The sequence below is a fragment of the Cyprinus carpio genome, chromosome A25 (genome assembly GCF_018340385.1).
Source record: "Cyprinus carpio isolate SPL01 chromosome A25, ASM1834038v1, whole genome shotgun sequence".
Classification (NCBI taxonomy): Eukaryota; Metazoa; Chordata; class Actinopteri; order Cypriniformes; family Cyprinidae; genus Cyprinus; species Cyprinus carpio.
Window position 1 is genome coordinate 18,595,991 of NC_056596.1, and position 23,025 is coordinate 18,619,015.

The following is a 23,025-nucleotide window of genomic DNA, read 5'->3' on the forward strand; positions in this document are numbered from 1 at the left end:
TACCAATAGATTTCAGTGGCACTAACTACCATAGTTAGCTAACTTTTTTTTTTCTTTCATAGTTAGCTAAGGAAGCTTTTGGGGAACGCACCCCTGAGTGGTTTTATCAGGTAGGCTTTTTAAACACCTTCAGGTAATCAGCTTTCACTGGCATTGTGGGTTCATGGGACGAGACAATAGAAGAGGATTTATTTATTTATTTTAATTTCATTTATTCTGAAAAATTCGTGGTAGATCATATCAAATTCTTTTGGTATCTTAAAAGGGTAGGGCATGAAAAATGACTCTTGTGTTTTGTAATACGAATAATGACCACTAGCGGGCGCTCAAAGACAGATCGACACATGCAGGAGTCAGTGATGTCGTTTGTTTGCCCGGATTTGTTCAATTATTCATAAATATATAAACATTGCAATTCGTGCAAATATGTCATTGTGTGAAATTCGCATGCTTTTCTATTTCAGCTTCTTATGTAAAATAATGTTGATTAAATTGTGGCACAATATCGATGTCTGTAGCTATATGGTATTATATGTTTAATGTATAAACAGTGTACAATGAAAAAAAAAAACTTTTAGATATTAATTTGCTACAGCCAAATTTATTAGTTTGGTTCAAACCTTGTTTATATATATATATATATATATATATATATATTATATGTTTATATTTTTTTTTTTTTGTATATATATATTTATTTTTTTTTGCAGAAAAATTAATTCAAAGTAAGTATTTATTTGATTGAAGAAATATTTATTTGTTTGTTTATATGGATGAATATTTATTCTTTAATGTAGGTTAATATAAAATATATTTTTGGCTTTTTACAACTTAATGTCACCATAAACAAAAGCTAAATTAGCTTTAAATGGAAGTATAGAATTTTCACAATTTTTAAACCATTGTTTAATTTAATCTGTAATTTCAAGGCAACATCCACAACAATCAAAGACCACAGTGTCTCTGCTGGATTCAATCGTTTATTTGGGTGACAATAGTCTGCCTAAGAATGAAAAACTGAGAACATTTCTGAACAGAAAATTAGCAGAACAGAAAAATCACCCTCAGATTCATATCCACATCCAAAATAACCCTGCATAAAACAGGCATAAATCAACTTCAAACAGTGATTGTAAAGAAACACAGATAAAGGTTAAGGCATAATCGCTGATCATTCGATCACCCAGAGCAGCTCTATAACTTCAACATCTAGCTGAAATGTCAAAAAGGTCAGGCAATGTTTTACTGATACATGGCTTTTCACCTCATAGCACAGCTTGCAGACTGTCAGCTACATAAATCAACAGTCAATTATTCAAACATCATACATCTTTATGAATAACAGTTCTACAACTCACAAAACAGCGAATAATTTCTAAATATTTGAACCAGAGACTGAAAACAAAACATTTCCAGAATTACAAAATTTAAATATTCAAGTCACAAATAACAGCAAAACGCACATGCTAAGATTTGTCATCATAATTAGTAAATAGACATGTCAAACTGCCAGCTGTTCATGGTCCTTAATTATAATTATTTGATTTGAAGTTTCTTAAGCTTTTAGTCCCATGCCAAATGAATGATCAGATTGTCATATTATAAATACAAGGGTTGTTTGTCACACATCTTGCTTCAATAACACTGAGATAAATTACTCCTCATTAAGTGCTTTGTGCAAAACAAACTAGGGACAAACCAGAACAACACCGTAAATGAATTGGAAATACAAATAAACACTCAGCATGGATTTTGCATTTAGATAAAGGCACATTAAAAAGACATTAGCTTTGCCTTTAAAATCACCAGAGCAACTTTGGCTTTGAGAAGAGTTTGTGGCCTGTCCATCAATGTAAAGCTTTAAAATGCAGATTACCTTCAACTATGAACAGAGTGATAACTGCTTTATAAAAAGTGTGTGTGAAGATTCAAGGCCTCCGTCACCCAAACAGCAGAGCTACTGTTCACAGCAAGAGTGTAGTGTGCATATTTATACATGTATCGACTCAGTTTTACCATAAAACCTCTTTTTTTGCATACAATTTCCAGCAAATTAAATAAATCTAGTATTATAGGATGCTTTTAAAAAGGTGCTGCATCAAGCTTTGACATAATACTGCAAAATAATGAGAGTGGCAGTTTGTCTTAAATATTGTACAATTTTGATCATATAAGAAAATACACTAAATTTACAAAAATGCCAGTATATAATAATAATTTAAAAAATTGTACAGGAATTCTGAACATACAGTAAAAAGACGTGTTTAATATTTATGTTTGATTTTAAATAATGTAAAATATTTCTATGATGTTAAGGCATTTTAATCTTTGGTAGCTTAAAGGCAGTCTAAGCGATGAAGTTTGTCGCTGAGTTCTTGTATGCTGATGCTGTGTGAAGGACACACTAATCTATGCTTTCATTCAGAGTGAATCACACAAATCCTGAAATGCCCAGTTTATATTTGACCCAGTTTGGTTTTGGGCTGAAATCTAACCTAACTGCCAGACTTTCACACAGTGTGCCACACAGATCATAAACAGTCTGTCCTGTGTGTTTGTAGTGTCTTATAGAGACATCAACAGAGAACAGTGATGTGGAAAGCATGAGAAAACCTACAGTAATTGTTCCTGAAGAGTGAAAGTGTCATTCTGCATAGATAGAAACGGAGTTACAGCTCATGTGGCTTTAGGTATATCTAAATACACGTAGAAGTTATTATACTTCATATCTCTTTTAATCTATTAGACCAACTCTCCCCTTATGCAGGCATCTCTTAGAGGACACATGACTGAATATGAGGGCTCTGGGAGACATAACATGGGAGTGATATGTCGAGGAATTTCCCAAACAATGGACGTGGTGTGAAAAGATTATCCAACATCATCAGTGAAATATTAGGAAGCAGTGGGGTGTGATGAGACAGAGAGGACTGGTTTGAAAGCCCCTCTTACTGGCTTCCAGGTCAGGCCTGTGTTAGGTCAGACAGTCTGAAGACACCTCCAGCTTCACTGACATGGCGTCTGCGTCAGGACACGTGCACGGCTCGATGCTCGGACCGTTCTGGTTCTGGCTGAGCTGGATTTTGAGTTTTTCCAGCTCGTAGTTGTGCAGGTACTCCTGGATGAGGTAACGCTCGCGCTTTGTACGAGCTTCCACGTCTGACGGCACGTCGGGGATCAACCACGCCACAAAGAACTTCACCACAAACACCACATGCTGGAGAGAAGAAGAGTATTAGGACAAGTTTAGTGCTTATTTCGATACTGAAGGCATAAATGTATTAGCCATGTCATTCAACAATCAAATTACTATAAGCTGACAAATTTATAGAATGAATGAAGCAATGCGTCAGGGAGTAATATTTAATTTTATATTTTATTAATATTTTATCTTTTTTTTTTTTTTAATTTTTAATTTGAATTTATTTTAATTTGTTTGAAGGTAGGTGCTTATTGAGACCAAGCATTTTTGCTGTGACAAAATTACAAACCAATCTCAGTGGATCCTTTCATAATGAGTGAGAAAATTTGATGTTAACTGATTTTATCATTACACTTAACAGTGTTACAGTTAGCATATTTAAAAACTCCAGAGCTGCATCAAACAATCACCCTTGTGGAAAAGAACTGCACATCATGTACTGAATATGTGCACTTGTAGTGCACTTCAAATCTTCAAAGTACATTTTTAAAACAATTAGTTGCAGATAATATAATATTAATACAATTAAAGAGCACGTAAGTGTACTTAACTATGACTGTTTCTTAACACACTTAAGTTAAATTTTAAAACATTCACTTTGTAAAAGTCAAAATAAATGTTTTACTTTTAAATCATTGTTTTGATCTTTTATCAATGCTTTATTGATGATATTTGTTTGACACTTATTTTGTCATGCTGATAAAGCACATGTGAACTTGATTATTACATTTATTGTTATTATTACATTTAAAGTTACCATATTAAAAATATACTAAATTACAACTAGTATTATTAATGTGTAATTACAAATATATTTAAATATATGACATAGAATGACATTAAAATATGTTTTGGTTCACCATATAGGCTTGTCAGTATATTCAACCATATTTCAAAGACATTAGAAGTGAAAATACATTTGTGACTCTGGAGCACAAAAGCAGTCTTAAGTCACTGGGGTATATTTGTAGCAATAGCCAACAATACATTGTATGGGTCAAAATGATTGATTTATTTTTATGCCAAAAATCATTAGGACATTAAGTAAGGATCATGTTCCATGAAAATATTTTGTAAATTTCCTACTGTAAACATATTAAAACAGAATTTTTGATTAGTAATATGCATTGCTAAGAACTTAATTTGGACACCTTTAAAGGTGATTTTCTCAGTATATAGATTTTTTTCCACCTTCAGATTTCAGATTCTCAGATAGGTGCATCTCGGCAAAATATTGTCCTCCTAACAAACCATACATCAATAGAAAGCATATTAGTTCAGCTTTCAGATGACGTATAAATTGACACTTAGGACTTGGTTTTGTGGTCCAGGGTCACATATAAAGATGTCTGCTTATATTACATATAAAGATACTTAAGAGGGTCAAGTTTAGCTAAATGCATTTATTTTAAATTTAAACTATAATACATTTTCATTTAATTGCAATTAACATGCAAATAAGTGTCTGGAAACATTACATTCAGTTTGCAATTAAGTATTTTAATTTTAAGTTTTTATTTCCATAAAAAGTACTCTTTTTAAAAGTAGTTGAAAGTAAAAAGTGTAGTTATTTGTGACACAGGAATGAAGACAGTTTAAGAGCTCATACCTCCATGATGATGATAAATGCAAATTTGGCAGCGAAAATGTGCCAGAACTGCATGGTATAAGTGTACTGTTTCTCGTGTCCTGGAGGGTAGCGGTAGTCACGGTACCTACAGCATCCACACAGCATTCATGTTTATCACAGGCTTCTCAGCGTTAGCACAAATCTATTAATAAAAAGGTACAGCACAAGCACACACAGCAGTACCTGCAGGTGGTGATGTTGGAGCTGTAGAACCAGTCCGGGTTCTCGCCATCCTCCGGACGGTTTTTCTCTGGGATCTCGGAGATGTTGAAGACTGAAAGGCTGTTGTTGATGTATCCTTCCATCGTGCTCTCCGTATCCAGGTGATAAGCGTACTTATACACCAACCGAGGGATCATGTCAGACGTGAATGCGACAATGAAAGCCTGAAGGACAAATAAACTACATTTAATGCTGTTACATGACCTACTTTGATATTTCTGTTCACAGTATGCTTCATTACCAGTTTATAAGCAAATGAAAGTTGACAACAGGCTATATGAAAATAATATAATCAAGATGTAGGTGTAGCAATGATTCTTTTTAGATGGCTCTTGATAAAGAATCAGTCAAAATGACTCACTGATCTATCAGTTTGAATCGTTCAACCAACTCTGATGTATTCAAAGTGGATCCTGACTCGTTATGACTTTTGAGTTGAATCTCATACAGACTCACATTGGTGACCACTGAGAAAACAGCAATCATGTTGAGGATCTCGTCCCACACGCCGATGCTGTGTGCTTTGGCTGCTACGGGCCGGCGGAACTGAGTGGTGAATTTCCAGGCGTCCACTCGCACTTCCAAGATATTATTCATCAGAGCCAGCAGAGGAGCCAGCGGGAAAGACGCCACAAACAGGGTGATGAAGCCAAACTGGATAACTGCAAAACAAAGATGAGATGAAATGCTTCTCCACAATAAGATGAGCTACAGTGCCATCTGTCTGTAGAACTGAGTTATTGCATGCTGAAAGTTTCTTCATATAGAAGCTGAAAGTGAAGTGACGTGACATACAGCCAAGTATGGTGACCCCAAGTTGCTGGTGTATGAAGCCCCAGACATGACAAGTGAAAAAGATAACTGGATAACTGTATATATATATATATATATATATATATATATATATATATATATATATATATATATATATATATATATATATATATATATCATGGCCACAAATTAACAATTTGTTCCCATGACTTAAACACCAGCACGATTTACTAATTCATTCCCTTGTTTTAAGTAAATCATGCACACGTTTTACTAATTCGTTACCTCATTTCAATGAATTTGTGCATATGTTTTTCTAGTCTCAGCCTCAGACATCACGCCCATGAACTGTAGGCTGAACGTCTGATGTATACGGCACACAATACTGGAAACACTTTCAAAGTCGTCATCTGATTGGCTGTTTACAACTGTGCCGACAAGCGCTTATCAGGATCAGCTAAATGCTGGATTTTCAAAAGTATGTGAAATATTTAAAGTTCGCAGCATAGAATCTTTAAAATACATACCATTCTGTTTATTCGGCCATTATATATATATATATATATATATATATATATATATATATATATATATATATATGTGTGTGTGTGTGTGTGTATATTATTTATTTATTTTTAATTTTTTCCTGCATGTCATGTCTGGGGCTCCGTATTGGTGAGTTAAAGTAAATCAGTGTAAGTGAAGCTCCTTTGAAACTGTAGTAATTACAAGTTAATTATGATTTAAAGTAGTTAAGCTACATACTTTTTATGATGTAATTATCAACACTAAAAGTTTAACAAGACTAACAACTAAGATCAAACAAAATGCCAAATGATCAGCTGACACCTTTCCAAAAAACATTCAATAGACAAAAAGTCCATAAAACTTTGAAAACTAAGACCAGTGCATGCCACCTCAAAGACAGCAAGTTCATCCCTCACAGCCTTTACTTTTATGGCATCGACCCGGACCTAAGTCTACCGCAATCATTACTTCAAAATCTGAGCAGTATTAATTGGGCACAAACATAACATGGATCTCAATTAGGGTGACAAATTAAAATTTTAACCAAAGCTTTCAACTGATAAAAAAAGAGCATAATATTTACTGGGAAAAGTCCTTAAATTAAGCATTGTAAAGGGTTTATTCAGTCAGACATTTTTTATTGCAAAATAATAAGCAGTGATAGGGTGATCAGGACCCCAGCACAAAGCCGTCTCATTACACAACAACATATGAGATCGGCATGAAATACTGATTTGATCTGAAATTATTAGCTTTCCTGTAGAAACCACAAAAAGATCAAGTACAACGTATTCCAGAAAGCCGTGTAATAATTTAAAACAATATATTGTTTTTCATTTTTATATATACTACCTGTTATATATTCTATGGTAATGTAGTTAAATATTTTCCAGCACGGATGTACTGTAGCTGTCGAATGCTCACCCATCTCCAGGTACTCGTAGAAGAGGCCGAGCTGGCTGAAGCTCTGCAGGTCATGGTCCTGCTCCCAGCGGCTGTACAGACTCTCCGGATGACTCCGGGCACTTCTGCTCACCCACCAGTTACGCAGCCAGCTGCACACACAGACACAGAGACAGCAACAGATCAAACACCACCCACTAACACTAAATAAACACACAAACACATTCAAATGCACAGGAACACATAATTCACATAAAATACATAAGTGGATCTGAATCATTAATATTCTCGGTTTGTCATCATCAAAATAGGCACTACATTAAGAATATACCCTGGTCATGCAACCAGGGTTCGTTCAGAAGCTGCAAAAATTAATTTTCAGGACTTTTCAAGCACTACTTTTTGGGTTTTCAAGGACTAAAATCAGATATCTCACTTATCAAACAATATTGTTATTATGTTTCAAATTGTAATAAACTAATAAAACAAAATGGCACAGATAAGGTGCAGCACAAAAGCATGCAATGACTGCGGCAACTTTAACATTCAGAAGGATATTATGGCAAAGTTATTGCTTTCCTTATTCAAACTGATTATTATTATTTTTTTTTTCATGAATTTGATTGATCTGAAGAATGAAAACTGTAACACAAATTATGAGCTATATCACTGCTTATCAACACTAGGTGTCACGAGATGAGACAAAATACAGATACTTGGTCCACTAGAATATTTAGACAATATTTTAATACTATTTTTAAGCTTTTTATTTATTTTTATTTTTTTTGTAATGACAAAATATTTTTCTTTTAATTATATAAATCAAAACCATTCAGTTGTATTCTGAAATATTTTAACTAATCTATGGCTGTAACTAATGATTATTTTGGAAATGAAGTAATCTACTGATTATTTTGACGATTTAGTAATCTGGTATTTTTAGTAACACAAACAGACCTCAGTGAAAAACAAGCTTTAGTATGACTATTTATATATAAACTAATGATGAGGAAATAATAATTGTTAAATAATAAAAGTTCAAATAAAGTATCAAAACCAAGTAACTACATGGTTTTATTGAACACTAATAAACTATGCCTACATAATGTAATATGCCTACACAAAATGTTAACAACCAATTGAAGTATATTATGCATTATAACAAATACCTGTAGAGGGCACCTACGGCCTGGCGATGCTTTAAATCCATGTCATTTTAATATTTGGTCACATGCAAACTAGGAGCGAGGGTTTGAACTTTTAGTGTAACAACTTTTGCATAAAAAGAATATTTTACAGAGAGAAAAAAAAAAACACGAATTGCATACATACTGCCCTTTAAAAATTCAAGGACTTTTCAAGTACCTTCTCAAAAATATGGCTGTTTTCAAGGGCTTTCCGGTACTTAAATGTCAAAAAGTCAAATTCAAGTACTTCAAGCACTTTAAGCGCCTTGTACGAACCCTGTGCAACAGATAATGAGAGTTATGAATGTCATCTTTTGTGATTAGGTCATGTCACATGGACTTACGGGACGAGAGCTTCCTGTATGTTCCCCCACACCTGTTTACCCACCATCACGATCACTAACTGAGTGGTTAACTCGATCAAACAGCCGCCTGGCTCGCACTGCAAACACAATTATGATGTTCAGAAATAAACAAGCACTTCAAACTGATCTACTAATGAGTATAATATTAAACGATGATATACATTTTCTTCAATGTATTTAAACAGTAAAATGATGGCATGGGAAAAACTGTAAAACTTTAATCAGGCTCATGGGATCTCAGGTCTACCTCTTCATTTCTCCACTTGCCGAACATGTAGGAATAGTCTCCAGGGTAACCCACAAATTTGCCCTTGAAGAAGGCGACGTAGAAGCAAGAGGAATAGTAGTTGACAAACTGGAAGAGGAACATCTTCACCGTTAGCTTGTTCTCGTACTCCACATGGGTTCTGGGAACCTCTGTAGACAGAAGGGTAAGTGAATAAATCTTTACATTAAGAAAAAACTTTATTAATCGACCAATATACAATTGTTTCTCTATTTGTTTATTACAAGATATAAAACACAAAATGAATTGACTTGAAAGTCAATTGATTTGAAAGTTCCAAGGTCAATAAATGCAATAGATTGAATAAAAGAACAGCCTTAAAATAAAACAACAACAACAATAATAATAATCTTGTGTAGTTTTATAGTTAATGTATTTATTGAAAAGTTACATCACTTTAAATTTGTAATGTTTTTAAAGGTTTTAGGCTGGAAAACGAGGCTGGGAGTCCGATGTACTTGCTACAGACTCACCCATGTCAGTGATCTTTATGGCTACATGCTCATACAGGAAGTTCAGAACCATGATGATGATGAAGTTGAGGCAGGAAGCCGTGACGGATGTGGCGAACTGCGGCGTGATAAGGTTTCCAATCAAATCCATATTATTGGTGGGGCTGTCCTTCATGATGCCGGCAAACGCAGCAAACACCGCCAGACGGTACACGATCACAGCGATTATACAGGCAAAAATCAGAGAGATCTGGGTTTGGAGTGAGAGAGGTACACGTCATACACACACACACACACACACACACTCTAACTTACTCACTACAATTAGTATTACTACTCAATACTACTCAATTATCCATGCAAAAATTTTATTAAAAAAGAAAAACAAAACTATGAACATGCAGTGCTTACAAGGACACATCAAAACAGCAAAATGCTACATGATGCTGATAAAAACATGCATATTTAAGCAAAATATTCTACAGCAAACATCAGATTTACTGATTTAACTTACTTACTGATGTGTGGTCCTGTGTCCATACAGTCCAGAGACTTATTAACATTCAATATAAAGTCTTAGACAGATTATGGAATAACCTATCTGCTATACATTATATTAATACACAGTGTACATTAGCTCTGTTCCAAAACTATAGGTGCACCCCAGTTCACGTACTTATGCACTATTCTGTGTCATTTATTTAGTGTGAATAGTGTGTTTACATTAAATTCTCAAAAAGAAAAGTGTGTACACTTGGACACTTCATGCACTCAACTGTTGCAACTTTACTTACATAATGGAGGGGTGACAAAATAAACAATAAATACAATACAATATATAATTTAATACCTAACATGATACAGAAAGTGCTCCTCACACAAAGTTTACAGGAGATTTGATTCACATCTGATTTCAAATGTACTAATAGACATGAAAGTACATAGCAAGTGCACATATTAAGTAAACTGTATACAGCTACATCATTTTCTAGATATATTTCGGTATTAAATAACATGTGCATGATGTCTTAAACTGTCACATGTAGGCAGCTCACTAGCTGTTGGAACAGAGCTAATATATTCAGTGGGGTTCAAAAATCAGAGACCACTAGTGAAAATGGGTTTTATTTAAAAAAAAGAAAGTGTGGATTTCTAGTATTTGGTGTATGACTCAAGTTAAACATAACCTCAGGTTATCTTGACTCGAAAATGCTTCAAAGTTCCAAAGAGCATTAAACAAATGAGCTTATTTGATGATTGAAGAAAGATGCAGATTCTTATTATGTCTTGTTCACAATGTGATAACATGTCTTATGTTTAAAAACTTAATCATTTAATTCAATTTCTGAATGTTGTTTAGGACTTTTGGACCCCACTGTATTTTTGTACACCACTGACATTATGTGCCAACGTAAAAAGGTACTTTTAACAATTTGATATAATTTGTAATTATTAGTTTGCTAAAAGTAGCAGACGGTTTGGTGCTCACCCAGAAGAGGACGGTGGCCCCGGACAGTACTGAACGAGCACACTTGCTTGTTAGAGGTAAATAAGGCTCCATCTCCTACACAGCAAGCAAGCAAAGCAGGGGTCATGAGCAAGCACCAGCACACACCTGGGACAGGCCTAAACTAGCACTGTACTAGTGCTGTCAGTGTCCACACGGCTGTCTACTAGGACTCTTCTCGTTTCTAATGAGTCATCTACCATCTCTACAGTAAAGATTAATTCTACGACTACAGTATCTCAAAGCTGCGATCACACTGCAAGCAGGCAGCTAATGCTACACACACTCTCACACACAGAAATCCCATCTACAGTATCGTCGTCCTGTGCCTGCCTTACCCACAACACAACAGTGGCCCAGCACAGGAGAAACCTGCCTGCTTTTTCAGCTGGGCTCTGGTTTAGAACCCACTCCAGTTCCTACACAATACGAACAGAGCCAAACAAACACGCAGATTATCTAGTTTCTCAGTTGGCTGGTGGATAAACGAACCTTCACTACTGACTCACCTTCGGTCAAATTAATATATTATTAGGAGTTTTACAAACCTAATATACTCATATCATGGACTGAAATCTGATTGAATATGACTTTTGAAAATTAACACTAGGTTCTTCAGATTTGTCACTTAAGGTGATGAGACACAGGGCAACTTTTTTGATCAATGTTGCTTGGGCACTTTCCCATTGAACATGGGCAACTGGATACTTTAGATCAGTCGTGGGCCCTGTGTCTCACCTGGTTGTCGATTGATGGCAACATCGCCCAGTAACACTGCTCAAAAGTGTTTATCTACTTACCCCCCAGGGCATCCAAGATGTAGGTGACTTTGTTTCTTCAGTAGAACACAAATGAAGATTTCTTTCAAATGGACCATTGACACTCCTAATTGAGACTGTAGATAGAGTGTCAATGGTACACTTGAGAGATAGCTGTCGGCAATGCACTTATAAGTCTGCGATCTGCCATAAAGCAAGAAGAAGAAGATGCCTCACGCGCCTGCTGTTGAGAAGAACGCGCTCGGGATGTGCTCAGGACAGACAGTTCAGACATTGCTGTGAAAATCAGTTAAAAAGCGATATAAATACTGTTCAGTGTCTTGCACAGTCCGATGGTGTTGTGTCTTTACACATCAATGTATCGTCACGAGCCGCAGGGTTTAATTTGGTTTTGTTTGTGTATGTTTTTGGACTCCCAAAGCCGTGATTCCCATCCACTTACATTATAAGACTGATAGACTGCAACGGTTTGAGATCGTGTTCTACTGAAGAAACAAAGTCACTTACATCTTGGATGCCCTGGGGGTAAACAGATAAACATCACATTTTCATTTTTGGGTGAACTATCGCTACACGAGCACAATGGTCATCCAATGTGTGTTTACGTAGAAAAACAATTAAAAAGTAACGCGTTGGAATGGAAAAATGCATTCTGTGTAGGGCTGCACAATTAATCTAATTTCGAATCGCGATCACAATTATGGATGCCACAATTATGTAATCGTTCAAAGTCCACTTATTGTTATTCTGCACGCTTAGGATATGTTTTTTCTTTCTACATGTTATCATAAGGGTTTTTCCATTGTTTTAGTTTTAGTATAACATTATAATACCATTCATATTTTTACTTTTTTATAATTTAAAGAAGAAACCCACTCGATTACTTAATGTGTTTTCAGCTTGTTTATTTTCATATAAAAATACGGCATGCAGTTGCATCAAACAATGCTACAAACATCATTCAATGTCAATTGTGATAATTGTTATTAATAATCGCAATTACAATTTCAAGGGAATAATCGACAATTATGATTTCTGTCATAATCGTGCAGCCCTAATTCTGTGTGAACGGCCCCTGACTCTTTCCACATCTAATGAACTACTGTACGTGGCATTCACTACGTTCAGCTAATACACACTGAAATGACGTCTTTCCAGACACTTTCTTGAGGATGAAAAACTTTATTAACAGAGGTGCACATAAGTTTTTCAGTTCTGGAGATTTGGTTTGATTCTCACACTGCACATATAGTGTAACCTATTAAATATAACTATAAATAAATAAACATAGTAATAAGAATATTGTTGCACTTTATTAGGTTTTTTTTTTTTTAATTAAATAATAAACAAAATAAAGTGTGATAATACTTTTATATTTTAAAATAAAAGTGAATATTTAATAAAAACTTTTATAGTACACCTAAATATACAATGCTTATATTTTCTTTTATTTATTTATTGTGTTACGGTTTGATGTCTTTATATGAATTTTCATAATTTTCAATGAAATCTTATACAGTATTAGTTGATCTAAAACAGTGACAGCTGTCAGTCATGTCAGTACGCCAGTGAGTGGTCCGAACTTATTTCAATAGCACATTTTTTATTTTGGTAACGCATGTGCACCTGCGCACCACTTTATATGCACCCCGGTTTATAAAACCAGAGCTGTGTGCCAAGACCTTGTTATGTCCCATATATGTCCATCCATCACAGCCTCATTTTCATTTTGTCAAATTAAATATGCCATCTAAACTGACTTATGGGTCTAATATGAGTCACATCTCTCCAAATCTAGATAAACCTTTTCCAACTAGCATTGTAATCTTTTTAACTTGCCTCACTTGAAATACTGTCTAGCATTTTAAAGCTAATATAAAATCTGCTGAAGGAACAGATAAAAATCAATGATGAACTGCTGCAAGTTTAACAAACAATTCAATTCAGAACAAAGGGTGACATTCAAGAAAATTTTGCAATAACAACATTTATAAGTAAACAATAAATTGACAATTATCTGTAGAATAAAAAAAGTCAATAGCATCAGAATAAAAAGGATCTACAATTACTCATCCTTTATATCCTTTTCCTCATTCGTGATCCAGAGAGCCATTTTCCTTCACAGTGTATGCTGCCTTCACGTGCTATCAGAAGTATCATAAAAACGAGTTTCCTATTCAGAAATCGAATATGAATGACCTCTCAAGCCGTATATACAACTGGGAAACTCAGGGTCATTTTGATATGGGAGTTTCTGCTTGGGCAGGCCATAAACTTAGCTGTAGTCCTGTAAAGATTTATTCATTTTCCCCACACCATCTACATTACTTTCTCTTGTTGTTACAGTCATGTATATATACATATATAAATAACAAAACGGAAATAGTGTTTATTTGACTGAAATTTGAGAATTGTCAGCAAGCTGAATATCAAGATATCAAGGTCATTGCTGAATGTGTCTATGGTTAGCACGCTACATTTTATTCAAACCCTGTTTGATATTGACTCTATGGGCCCTATCTTGCACCCAGCGCAATTGACTTTGTACACCGACGCATGTGTCATTCCTATTTTGCACCCGCGCAAAGCGCGCTTTTCCCTCCACAGAAGCACGTCGCCAAACTAGTGAATGAACTTGCGCTCCCTGGGCGGTTCAGCGCAAAAAAGGAGGCGTGTTCCGGCGCAAACAATCCCTGGTGCTATTTTGCTGTTCCATTAAACAATTGCGCCACTTTTCAGTCAGTGGCGCGTTGCGCGTTGTTCATTATGCTATTTTAAGGGCGCATGCTTGACCATAATGTATAGCGTGCACAACGTGCATCCACTTTGCTCATGTAATCTACACAGATGCAACCAGGCGCGCTGGAAGCTGTTTCATGGGGGGGGGGGGCTGAGGGCTGGGTTGGAAACATAGACTGTAAAAAAATGTAAAAAATATGTTGGAAAATATGTGACGTCATTATGTTGTGACTGACGACATGAAATTTCTCTACTAGTCTTCTCCCCTGGCGTGATTGTTACTGTTTTATACACAAAAATTGTACTTGATGTACTTGTACTTTGATGTTTAATAAAAAAAATAAAAAATAAAAAATAAAAAAAAATCTCTGTACTGTTTAGGCTATGTGTTGTAGCCATTAAAGAAAACATATTTGGTTTCATATTTGTTTTAAATATTATAGGCTAATGTAATTTTTGTTATTTATTTAATCAATGTTTATTATGAAAGTGAGCATGCAGCATGAGAAAGATATGATACATCATGCGCAATAGCCTATGAGACATGGAGTGGGTAAGACATGATTTTGACCACTTTATTGTTTTTAAGTACATTATTAGGTTAGTCCACAGCCCCCCACCAGGGCAACAGCGCCGAGACCCGCCCACAAAGTTACTTGCGCTTCGCGCTTTGACACTTGCGTTTCAGATCGTTAAAATAGGGCCCAATATCTTCTTTGAGACGATAAAGAATTTGATTGCTCTTAGTTATTTTTTTATTTTGTTTAGGGTGGTGTAGGAAATTTCCAATAGCATGTGAAGGCAGCATTAGTTCCAACACTAATTAAACAGACTTGAATCAACTAAACAGAGTCTAAAAATACTTTAGCACATCTGGAACTAAACTATGCAGAAAAGACCTTCTAAGACCAGTAATGAAGAACCTAGCTAGCGCTATATGATCAAAACTTACTATTATGTGCTTTAATGTTGTAATTCCCTACTGTAATTAAACTACACACTGAAAACTCTCTGGGTCAGAAGGTCATTAGATATGTATGCGTACTTGCGTGACTTGGTTAAGTCGACGGTGGGTGCACTTGATCTCGTATTCGGGTCTGAGCTGCATCTGTTGCTGCTCTTCCTCCATGTCCACCAGATCCCACTCGTACTCCAGTCGGGCCTGACGCCGCTTCCAGAACTCCAGGAACAGAGTCACTGACACCAGAGAAAACTACCACTTAAAACCCTCTGTACTGAGTTTGTTTCCTGGAGTGCTGCAGGATGGTGTATTTTTGCAGGCCGAAATCCAGAACCCAGAGTCAGTATTTTAGCAATTCTGGTTCCATCGTGCTGAAGTCAATGCTTTTTGAATGGGTTTTTGAAGTCAATGCTTTGTGACTGCAGTTTGTTCATAGCCTTGTATTTAGGCTTCAAAATAAAAGTTGTGCTCATTTGTGAAGATAATTATGTTGAACAAAACATGTAAGAATCATAAACTTCTGTTGGTCACAGAGCTTATTTTCTGCAGTGTTTCGAAGGCTAATGGTTTTTGTCAAGGGAAGTGATGCTAACTTCTGGGTTGGCCTACAAAAAGACGTCATTATTGCAGCTCTCTGTTGAAACACCCCTTTTTTGCATTATTTGCATATTACTATTGTTTATAAAGCATACTAAATATGCATAATTTAAAAGAAAATAGTTTTTATTGCAACCAGGTGTCATGACAAACTAAATACAACGTTTGTTGTAAATGTCTGACTGACAACATGAGTATTTTATTAAATGTTTAAGAACAAGCATCATCTTTTATCATCAGGGGGAGTCAGAGTAAAAAAGAATACTAAATATTTACCAAATTTAGGCAGCGTATGCACCATTTTCACCATGATCATAACAATTAAAGCTACATCCAAACATTAACACATTCTCTTAATTTATGGCTCATCCGTATTTTCATTGGCTGATCAACGGAAATCAAATTACACAAGGTATGATAAGTGAAGAAGGTGTGGGCAGTAGTTTGATGTAACGAATATAAACTCAGCAACAAGAGCAATTCTAGAACCATACTCACCCCATATTCCCATGAATATCGCAAAGAACAGCGTCGCTGTGTTGTCAAACAGATACGATTGCTACAAGGCAATCAGACGAAGGTATAACTTTACATTAATAAATACACAAATCATAAATACACGTAAATACATAAAAGATGTAAAAATTGTTACACCATGTAATGACAGTAATTTTTTCACTCACCCATGAGGAGCTACAGGTCGTGCTGAGCTTCCAGTAGCCACATTTCTTATCACAGAGAGGACACATGATAATCTGCCCACCAATGGTCTCATTACAGATCTCTTTACTGCAGAAGACAACACAAATCCTTTCTGTGAACCCAGACACATGCTGTTGTGTTTATGAAACGTCAGAGAGCAATTCATAATATATTACAAGCGTTGCATTCTCAGCGCTGCCACAAGGGGCACTATAGCGGGCATTAAAATGAACCGTCTTCTGTTTTCTGTTTTTAGTTTTCTAGTCTTATCCTCACCTCCAGACGTTTTCATCAAAGGTGGCCAAACCATAGATGAAACAGAGCAGACCAACAACTGCGGCATAGGAGAGCATCTCTGTGTAGAAACCCAGCCAAGCGAAGTAGATGCCGATCTTCTCTCCATAGTACTTCCTGTGGTACAGGAAACACATTAATCAATGAAACCTCCATCCACTTGCTCACAGTGTCAGCAACACCTCACGTTCTCTAGATTTCATCTATTTAGTGATCATTTATTTAACAAGGAACGTTGAGTTAATTTCTTCAACAAAAGCAGTGCAAAATATGCATCAGCCTATTTGAGTAACAAAAATTATAATAAAAATATTGCGGTGCTTTCAATATGCTATTAAGTTCACTATACATCAATAGACAAGATGTGATTCTTCTTTGGCTCGTGAGTATGAGACTGTTAAGAAAGACTTAATAGTGTTAATAAACTAAAGCAATAAAAAAAATGTGGAATCTAATTGCGTATAATGGCTGTTTAAAATGATGGTTCTTCTTGACTGTGTATATATATACATTAACACATTTTAGAGCAAATAAATAATTATCAAGATAAAGACTGAAAATGTCAATCATGATTTGAAACAATATCAACATGCAGAAACTAAGAAATCAATTTTTCTATTGAGATATTTACTTAGTTAAGGAAAAATGACTGGAAAAGTGTAAAGAATTCAAAAATGTGAAGTGTTTGTCATGTTCTGACCATAAAGGGTTTTTTTTTTTTTTTGGCCATATCCCATAGCCCTAATGTCAAGGTAATTTTTTTGTGTGTGTTCTTGAAAAAAGGAAGGAAAATATAAACCAAGGGGTTTGCTGGTCTCACCGTACGAGGTTGAGCGGCTGCTCCTTGTAAAAGCTGCTGAAACGAGCCCAGTATTTATACAAGGCATAGCGTTCGCTCTCACAGTTAGCATCAATAGACTTGGTCCAGTACCTACACTACAAAAAAACACACATTAACCTTATTGTTTTTTTATGGCACAAAACCTTCTGAATAGAGGAAAATCTAGGTTTATGCCACTGAATGCACATCTTCCGCTGTTCAAGACTTACATCATGCAAAGGGAAGGCAGCTACGTAGGTCCCGTTGTTCAGCAGCCTCTTTATGCCCTTCTTATCCTTGTCTTCTTTACTGTATGAACATCGGGAAAGGATGTAATATACCTACATGGAGAAGAAAATAAACCAAGCCTTTGGTTACAGGGCAGTTCCTCAGTAAAAGTTTAAAGGGATACTCCACCCCAAAATGAAAATGTTGTCATTAATCACTTACCCCCGTGTCGTTCCAAACCCGTAAAAGCTTTGTTCATCTTCAGAACACAATTTAAGATATTTTGGATGAAAACCGGGAGACTGTGCCATAGACTGCCAAATAAATAACAGTGTCAAGGTCCATAAAAGGTATGAAAGTCATCATCAGAATACTCCATCTGCCATCAGACGTGCAATCTGGGTTATATGAAGAGACGGGAACACTTCTTGTAAGCGAAGAAAACATAAATATTGACTTTATTCAATAATTCCTTTGTCAATGGTCTCCTCTCTGTCTCTTATTATCACCATATGCTGTTTATGCCCTTCTGTATCATCCGCGCCACAAGGATGCGCTGTTTCTATGTATATTTAGCTTTGATTTGAAATAAAACAGCGCATCCTTGTGGTGTGGATGACACAGAAGAGCATACACAGCATACAGTGATAATGACAGATATAGGAGACCGTTGACAAAGGAATTATTGAATAAAGTCATTATTTTTGTTTCTTCGCTTACAAAAAGTGTTCCCGTCGCTTCATATAACCCAGATTGCACGTCTGGTGGCAGATGGAGTATTCTGACGACGACTTTCATCCCTTTTATGGACCTTGACACTGTTATTTATTTGGCAGTCTATGGGACAGTCACAGGCCTCCCGGTTTTCATCCAAAATATCTTAAATTGTGTTCCGAAGACGAACAGAGCTTTTACGGGTTTGGAACAACATGGTTGTAATTTTCATTTTGGGGTGGTATCCCTTTAATAAGGCCATGCTGCAGTGGAGGTTACTATAATGTAATATCTTGTAATACGTTTATGTATTCTTGGCATTTCTACTGGTTTTCTTACAATCCTGCTCCGTGTGGATGGAGGAAAAAAGGTTTCTTTATCCTCGATGAGGAAGAAGTCAATCTTGCTCTTGTCAAAGGTGGCGGTGAAGTAGTCGGGCTCAGGCTGCATCACATGTTCGGGCAGACGGTAGGGCGTACAGAGCCAGCTCAAGGGCACTTCTTTTTTATCTGGAATATCATTGGCTTTAAAAGGCACTTTGATTTTCAGAACATCTGCATATGTTGCCAGCACTTCCCATGGGACGTGGATCTTCAGGAAGTATGTCCTCCCATCTTCAGACTCCTGGAAAGACAAACATGTGACATTTAAGGAGAGCAGGAACTGGTGTGTGACTTTTTGACTAATGATGTGTCTAATAATACAGTTTATTATAAATGAACAATAACAGGTGAAAATGTGTAACGTTATATCTAAGTATGAATGATAACACATATCGATGTCCTGATAGGGGTTTTGGTGTCAAACATGATTTCAGATGTATTACTCACAGATTTGTCCTCAGTCTCCAGCTCAAGTCCAATTTTCTGTAAGTTAGCCTCAAACTCCTTCCTACGATCCTGCATGAAAGTTCAACACATCTGACAATCACCGATTTGTACTTCTGGTGCAGTACGTAGGACAAGAAGGGTTTCCGGTAAATATTTATGAAATGACAGACTGTAAAGCTGCATGTGTGTGAACTGTGAAGTTTGTGTGAGTTCCTGCCCAGGCCTGGTAAAGCACATACTTTATGAGTAACACGAATGTGGAAGCACACACAGACTCTCATCTCTGACACACACACACACACACACACACACACACACACACACACACACACACACACACACACACACACACACACACACACAGTCAGTACACAAGGGTTGTCAGCAGAGGCAGAGTCTGGGGGCTGCCGGGGGTACAGTGCCCGTCTAGTGTCCAGAGTCAAAGGTTTTCTCAGGCTGTACTAAGCCTTTTTTTATTTTCACCCTTTGTCTTAAACTTTGCTGTTGTTTTGCTGTTTTGTTTGTTTGTTTTCCAGTTGACTGTGAACAAAAATCACAAAATAATTTTAATCGTGTGATAAATATTTTTTTCAGCAACTGTGATTCCCGTTTGCATTAAATCCTGCTTGTGCATTAAACATTATGTGTAGAAGTGGGATAATTTACCCAAACATGAAAATTACCCCATGATTTACTCAACCTCAAGCCATCCTAGGTGCATGACTTTCTACAAATACATTCAGAGTTATATTAAAAAAATGTCATGGCTCTTTCAAGCTTTATAATGGCAGTGAATGGGGGTCGAGATTTTGAAGCAAAATAAAGTGCCTCCATTCATCATAAAAAGTGCTCTACACAGCTCCGGGGGGTTAAAGGGATACTCCAGCCCTAAATGAAAATTTTGTCATTAATCACTTACCCCCATGTCATTCCAAACCCATAAAAGCTTAGTTCGTATTCCGAACACAGTTTAAGATATTTTGGATGAAAACCGGGAGGCTTGTGACTGTCCCATAGACTGCCAAATAAATAACAGTGTCAAGGTCCAGGAAAGTATGAAAAGCATCTTCAGAATACTCCATCTGCCATCAGTGATTCAACCGTAACATTATGAAGCAACGAGAATACTTTTTGTACATGAAGAAAGCAAAAATAATGACTTTATTCAACAATTTGTCTCCACTGTGTCTCTCCACATCAGCGTAGCGACATTTTGGAGAATATGAGCTGAACACAGACAGCGTATGCTCTTCTGTGTCAGCAGCGCCAAAAGGATACATTTTCTGCGTGTATTTACGCTTTGATTTGAACGAAAACAGTGCATCTGTGCCGCACAGCTGACACAGAAGAGCGTACGCTGCCTGCGTTCAGCTTATATTCTCCAAAATGGCACTACACTCATGCGGAGAGACACAGAGGAGACAAATTGTTGAATAAAGTCTTTATTTTTGTTTGTGTACAAAAAGTATTCTCGTTGCTTCATAATGTTACTGTTGAATCACTGATGGCAGATGGAGTATTCTGACGATGCTTTTCATACTTTCCTGGACCTTGACACTGTTATTTATTTGGCAGTTTATGGGACAGTCACAAGCCTCCCGGTTTTCATCCAAAATATCTTAAATTCTGTTCCAAAGATGAACAAAGCTTTTACGGGTTTGGAACGACACGGGGGTAAGAGATTAATGACAAAATTTTCATTTTGGGGTGGAGTATCCCTTTAATGCTCCGGATGTGTGTTCACTACTGTGTGTGTACACATGGATGGGTTTAATGCAGAGTATAGATCACCAACCTTGGCCACAGTTCACTTCACTTCACTCACTCATTAAATGCAATCTGAAGTGAAGCAAAGCAAAGTGTTTGTGTAAGAAAAATATCCATATTTAAAACTTTCAAAACCATAATCTCTAGTTCCTATCAAAAGCTACACTCGATGCTGCATTTCATTAACACTTGTGAGAACATTCTTTGTTCGACCAGTTGTGAAGCAACTGATGCGTGCCTCCTTGCTCACGACCCATCTCTGAAGAGGACTCGCATGAGTATTGTTTGGAGTGTTTGGGGGAAGAGCACGCTGCTCTCTGCGATTCATTCCCTATTCACGTGCTTCGCTTTATTCTCGCTTTCTAGCCGCTGCATGTGTTGATCTGGCTGAGGCTAATTTTAATTTTTAGGTGAACTATCCCTTTAAAAAGTGCACTATGTAATAATGACAAATTAAAAAGTTTTAAAGTATATGTAAATCTTTTGTCATGATTTAAAGAATCACTTTTAAAAGATGCACTTGTTTTGATGTGATAGCTAACATACTGAAGTGCATAAAAAAACTTGACTGTAATTTTATCTGCAGTCCTATTGAATATTACATTCAAAGTTTAGATATTTTAAATGTACTTAATTGCAACATCATCATTACAATGTGAAATTACAAATAGATTTAAATAGATGGCATTCAGGTTTTAATAGACTTGACATTTAAATATATTTTAGTTGACCATAAATGCCAAACTTGTAAGCGTTAGTCCAAAACTAACACAAGTCAAATTTGGCTTTGGCGAACAAACTGCCATTTGGCCGTAATGTATGCTTTAAATAAACTGCATGACAAACACTGAACTTTTCCTCTTTTTAATCTGATGTAAATTATGTAAACTGATCAAAGCAAAGATGTACAGAACTCAACACTGTCACGTAAAGAGGTGAAACTAACTCATGCAACAACTTTTAACTTTGTGGAAAATTCAGTTTTATGACAGCTAGTGTTATCAGCAGTGTGAAGGGATGCACAATCAGATAAACCTTTAACAGATCTAGAGAGATTAAACCAAACAGCAATTCATTTGAGTCATGAGAAGTTACATTTGCTTACAAGTTCTTACATAAGAACTATGACTCAATGCTAATTACCATTTCTAAGGCTTAGGAAAAAAATGTTATGTAGTATGGGTATTAGTTTATGAGTTAGTAATTTGTTTAGGCAAATCATAATATTTTTTCCTTATTATCTCATAACTCACAGAAGGATGCCAAAAGTTTTCATATGAATATAAAACTGTAAAACAGAAATTGTTATCAACTATAAAACATAACTGGGTGGATGACACACCTGTTTTTTTTCTCCATCCTTGTCGTCGATGTAAGACAGAATGAAATCTATCCTCCGTACGCCATCTCTGAAGTACACAGAGTCCTTGCTCTGCTGCTGCTTATCCGCCTGCACACAAACATTTATTTGAAAGTCAAGCTTTTATGTGAAGTACTGAAGCTTCATAATGTTTTCTAACTCTTGAAACCCTTGAAAT

General features: G+C 36.1%; 1 protein-coding gene across 1 annotated transcript in view; it reads right to left on the bottom strand.

The window, feature by feature from the left end:
• Window positions 1-962: 962 nt before the first annotated feature.
• Window positions 963-23,025, bottom strand: part of LOC109080869 (anoctamin-5-like) — a 35,659-nt gene continuing 13,596 nt past the window's right edge. Inside the window, exons 3-20 of the mRNA XM_019095879.2 lie at window positions 22,830-22,937; window positions 19,721-19,789; window positions 19,230-19,514; window positions 18,179-18,289; window positions 17,949-18,064; window positions 17,111-17,245; window positions 16,816-16,921; window positions 16,631-16,691; window positions 15,620-15,771; window positions 11,039-11,113; window positions 9,571-9,799; window positions 9,059-9,228; window positions 8,791-8,888; window positions 7,281-7,411; window positions 5,511-5,716; window positions 5,016-5,218; window positions 4,812-4,917; window positions 963-3,217 (exon numbers count right to left, since the gene is read on the bottom strand). Coding sequence (XP_018951424.1) covers window positions 2,975-3,217; window positions 4,812-4,917; window positions 5,016-5,218; window positions 5,511-5,716; window positions 7,281-7,411; window positions 8,791-8,888; window positions 9,059-9,228; window positions 9,571-9,799; window positions 11,039-11,113; window positions 15,620-15,771; window positions 16,631-16,691; window positions 16,816-16,921; window positions 17,111-17,245; window positions 17,949-18,064; window positions 18,179-18,289; window positions 19,230-19,514; window positions 19,721-19,789; window positions 22,830-22,937 — 2,604 coding nt within the window. The 3' untranslated portion in view covers window positions 963-2,974. The remainder of the gene's footprint in view (window positions 3,218-4,811; window positions 4,918-5,015; window positions 5,219-5,510; window positions 5,717-7,280; window positions 7,412-8,790; window positions 8,889-9,058; window positions 9,229-9,570; window positions 9,800-11,038; window positions 11,114-15,619; window positions 15,772-16,630; window positions 16,692-16,815; window positions 16,922-17,110; window positions 17,246-17,948; window positions 18,065-18,178; window positions 18,290-19,229; window positions 19,515-19,720; window positions 19,790-22,829; window positions 22,938-23,025) is intronic.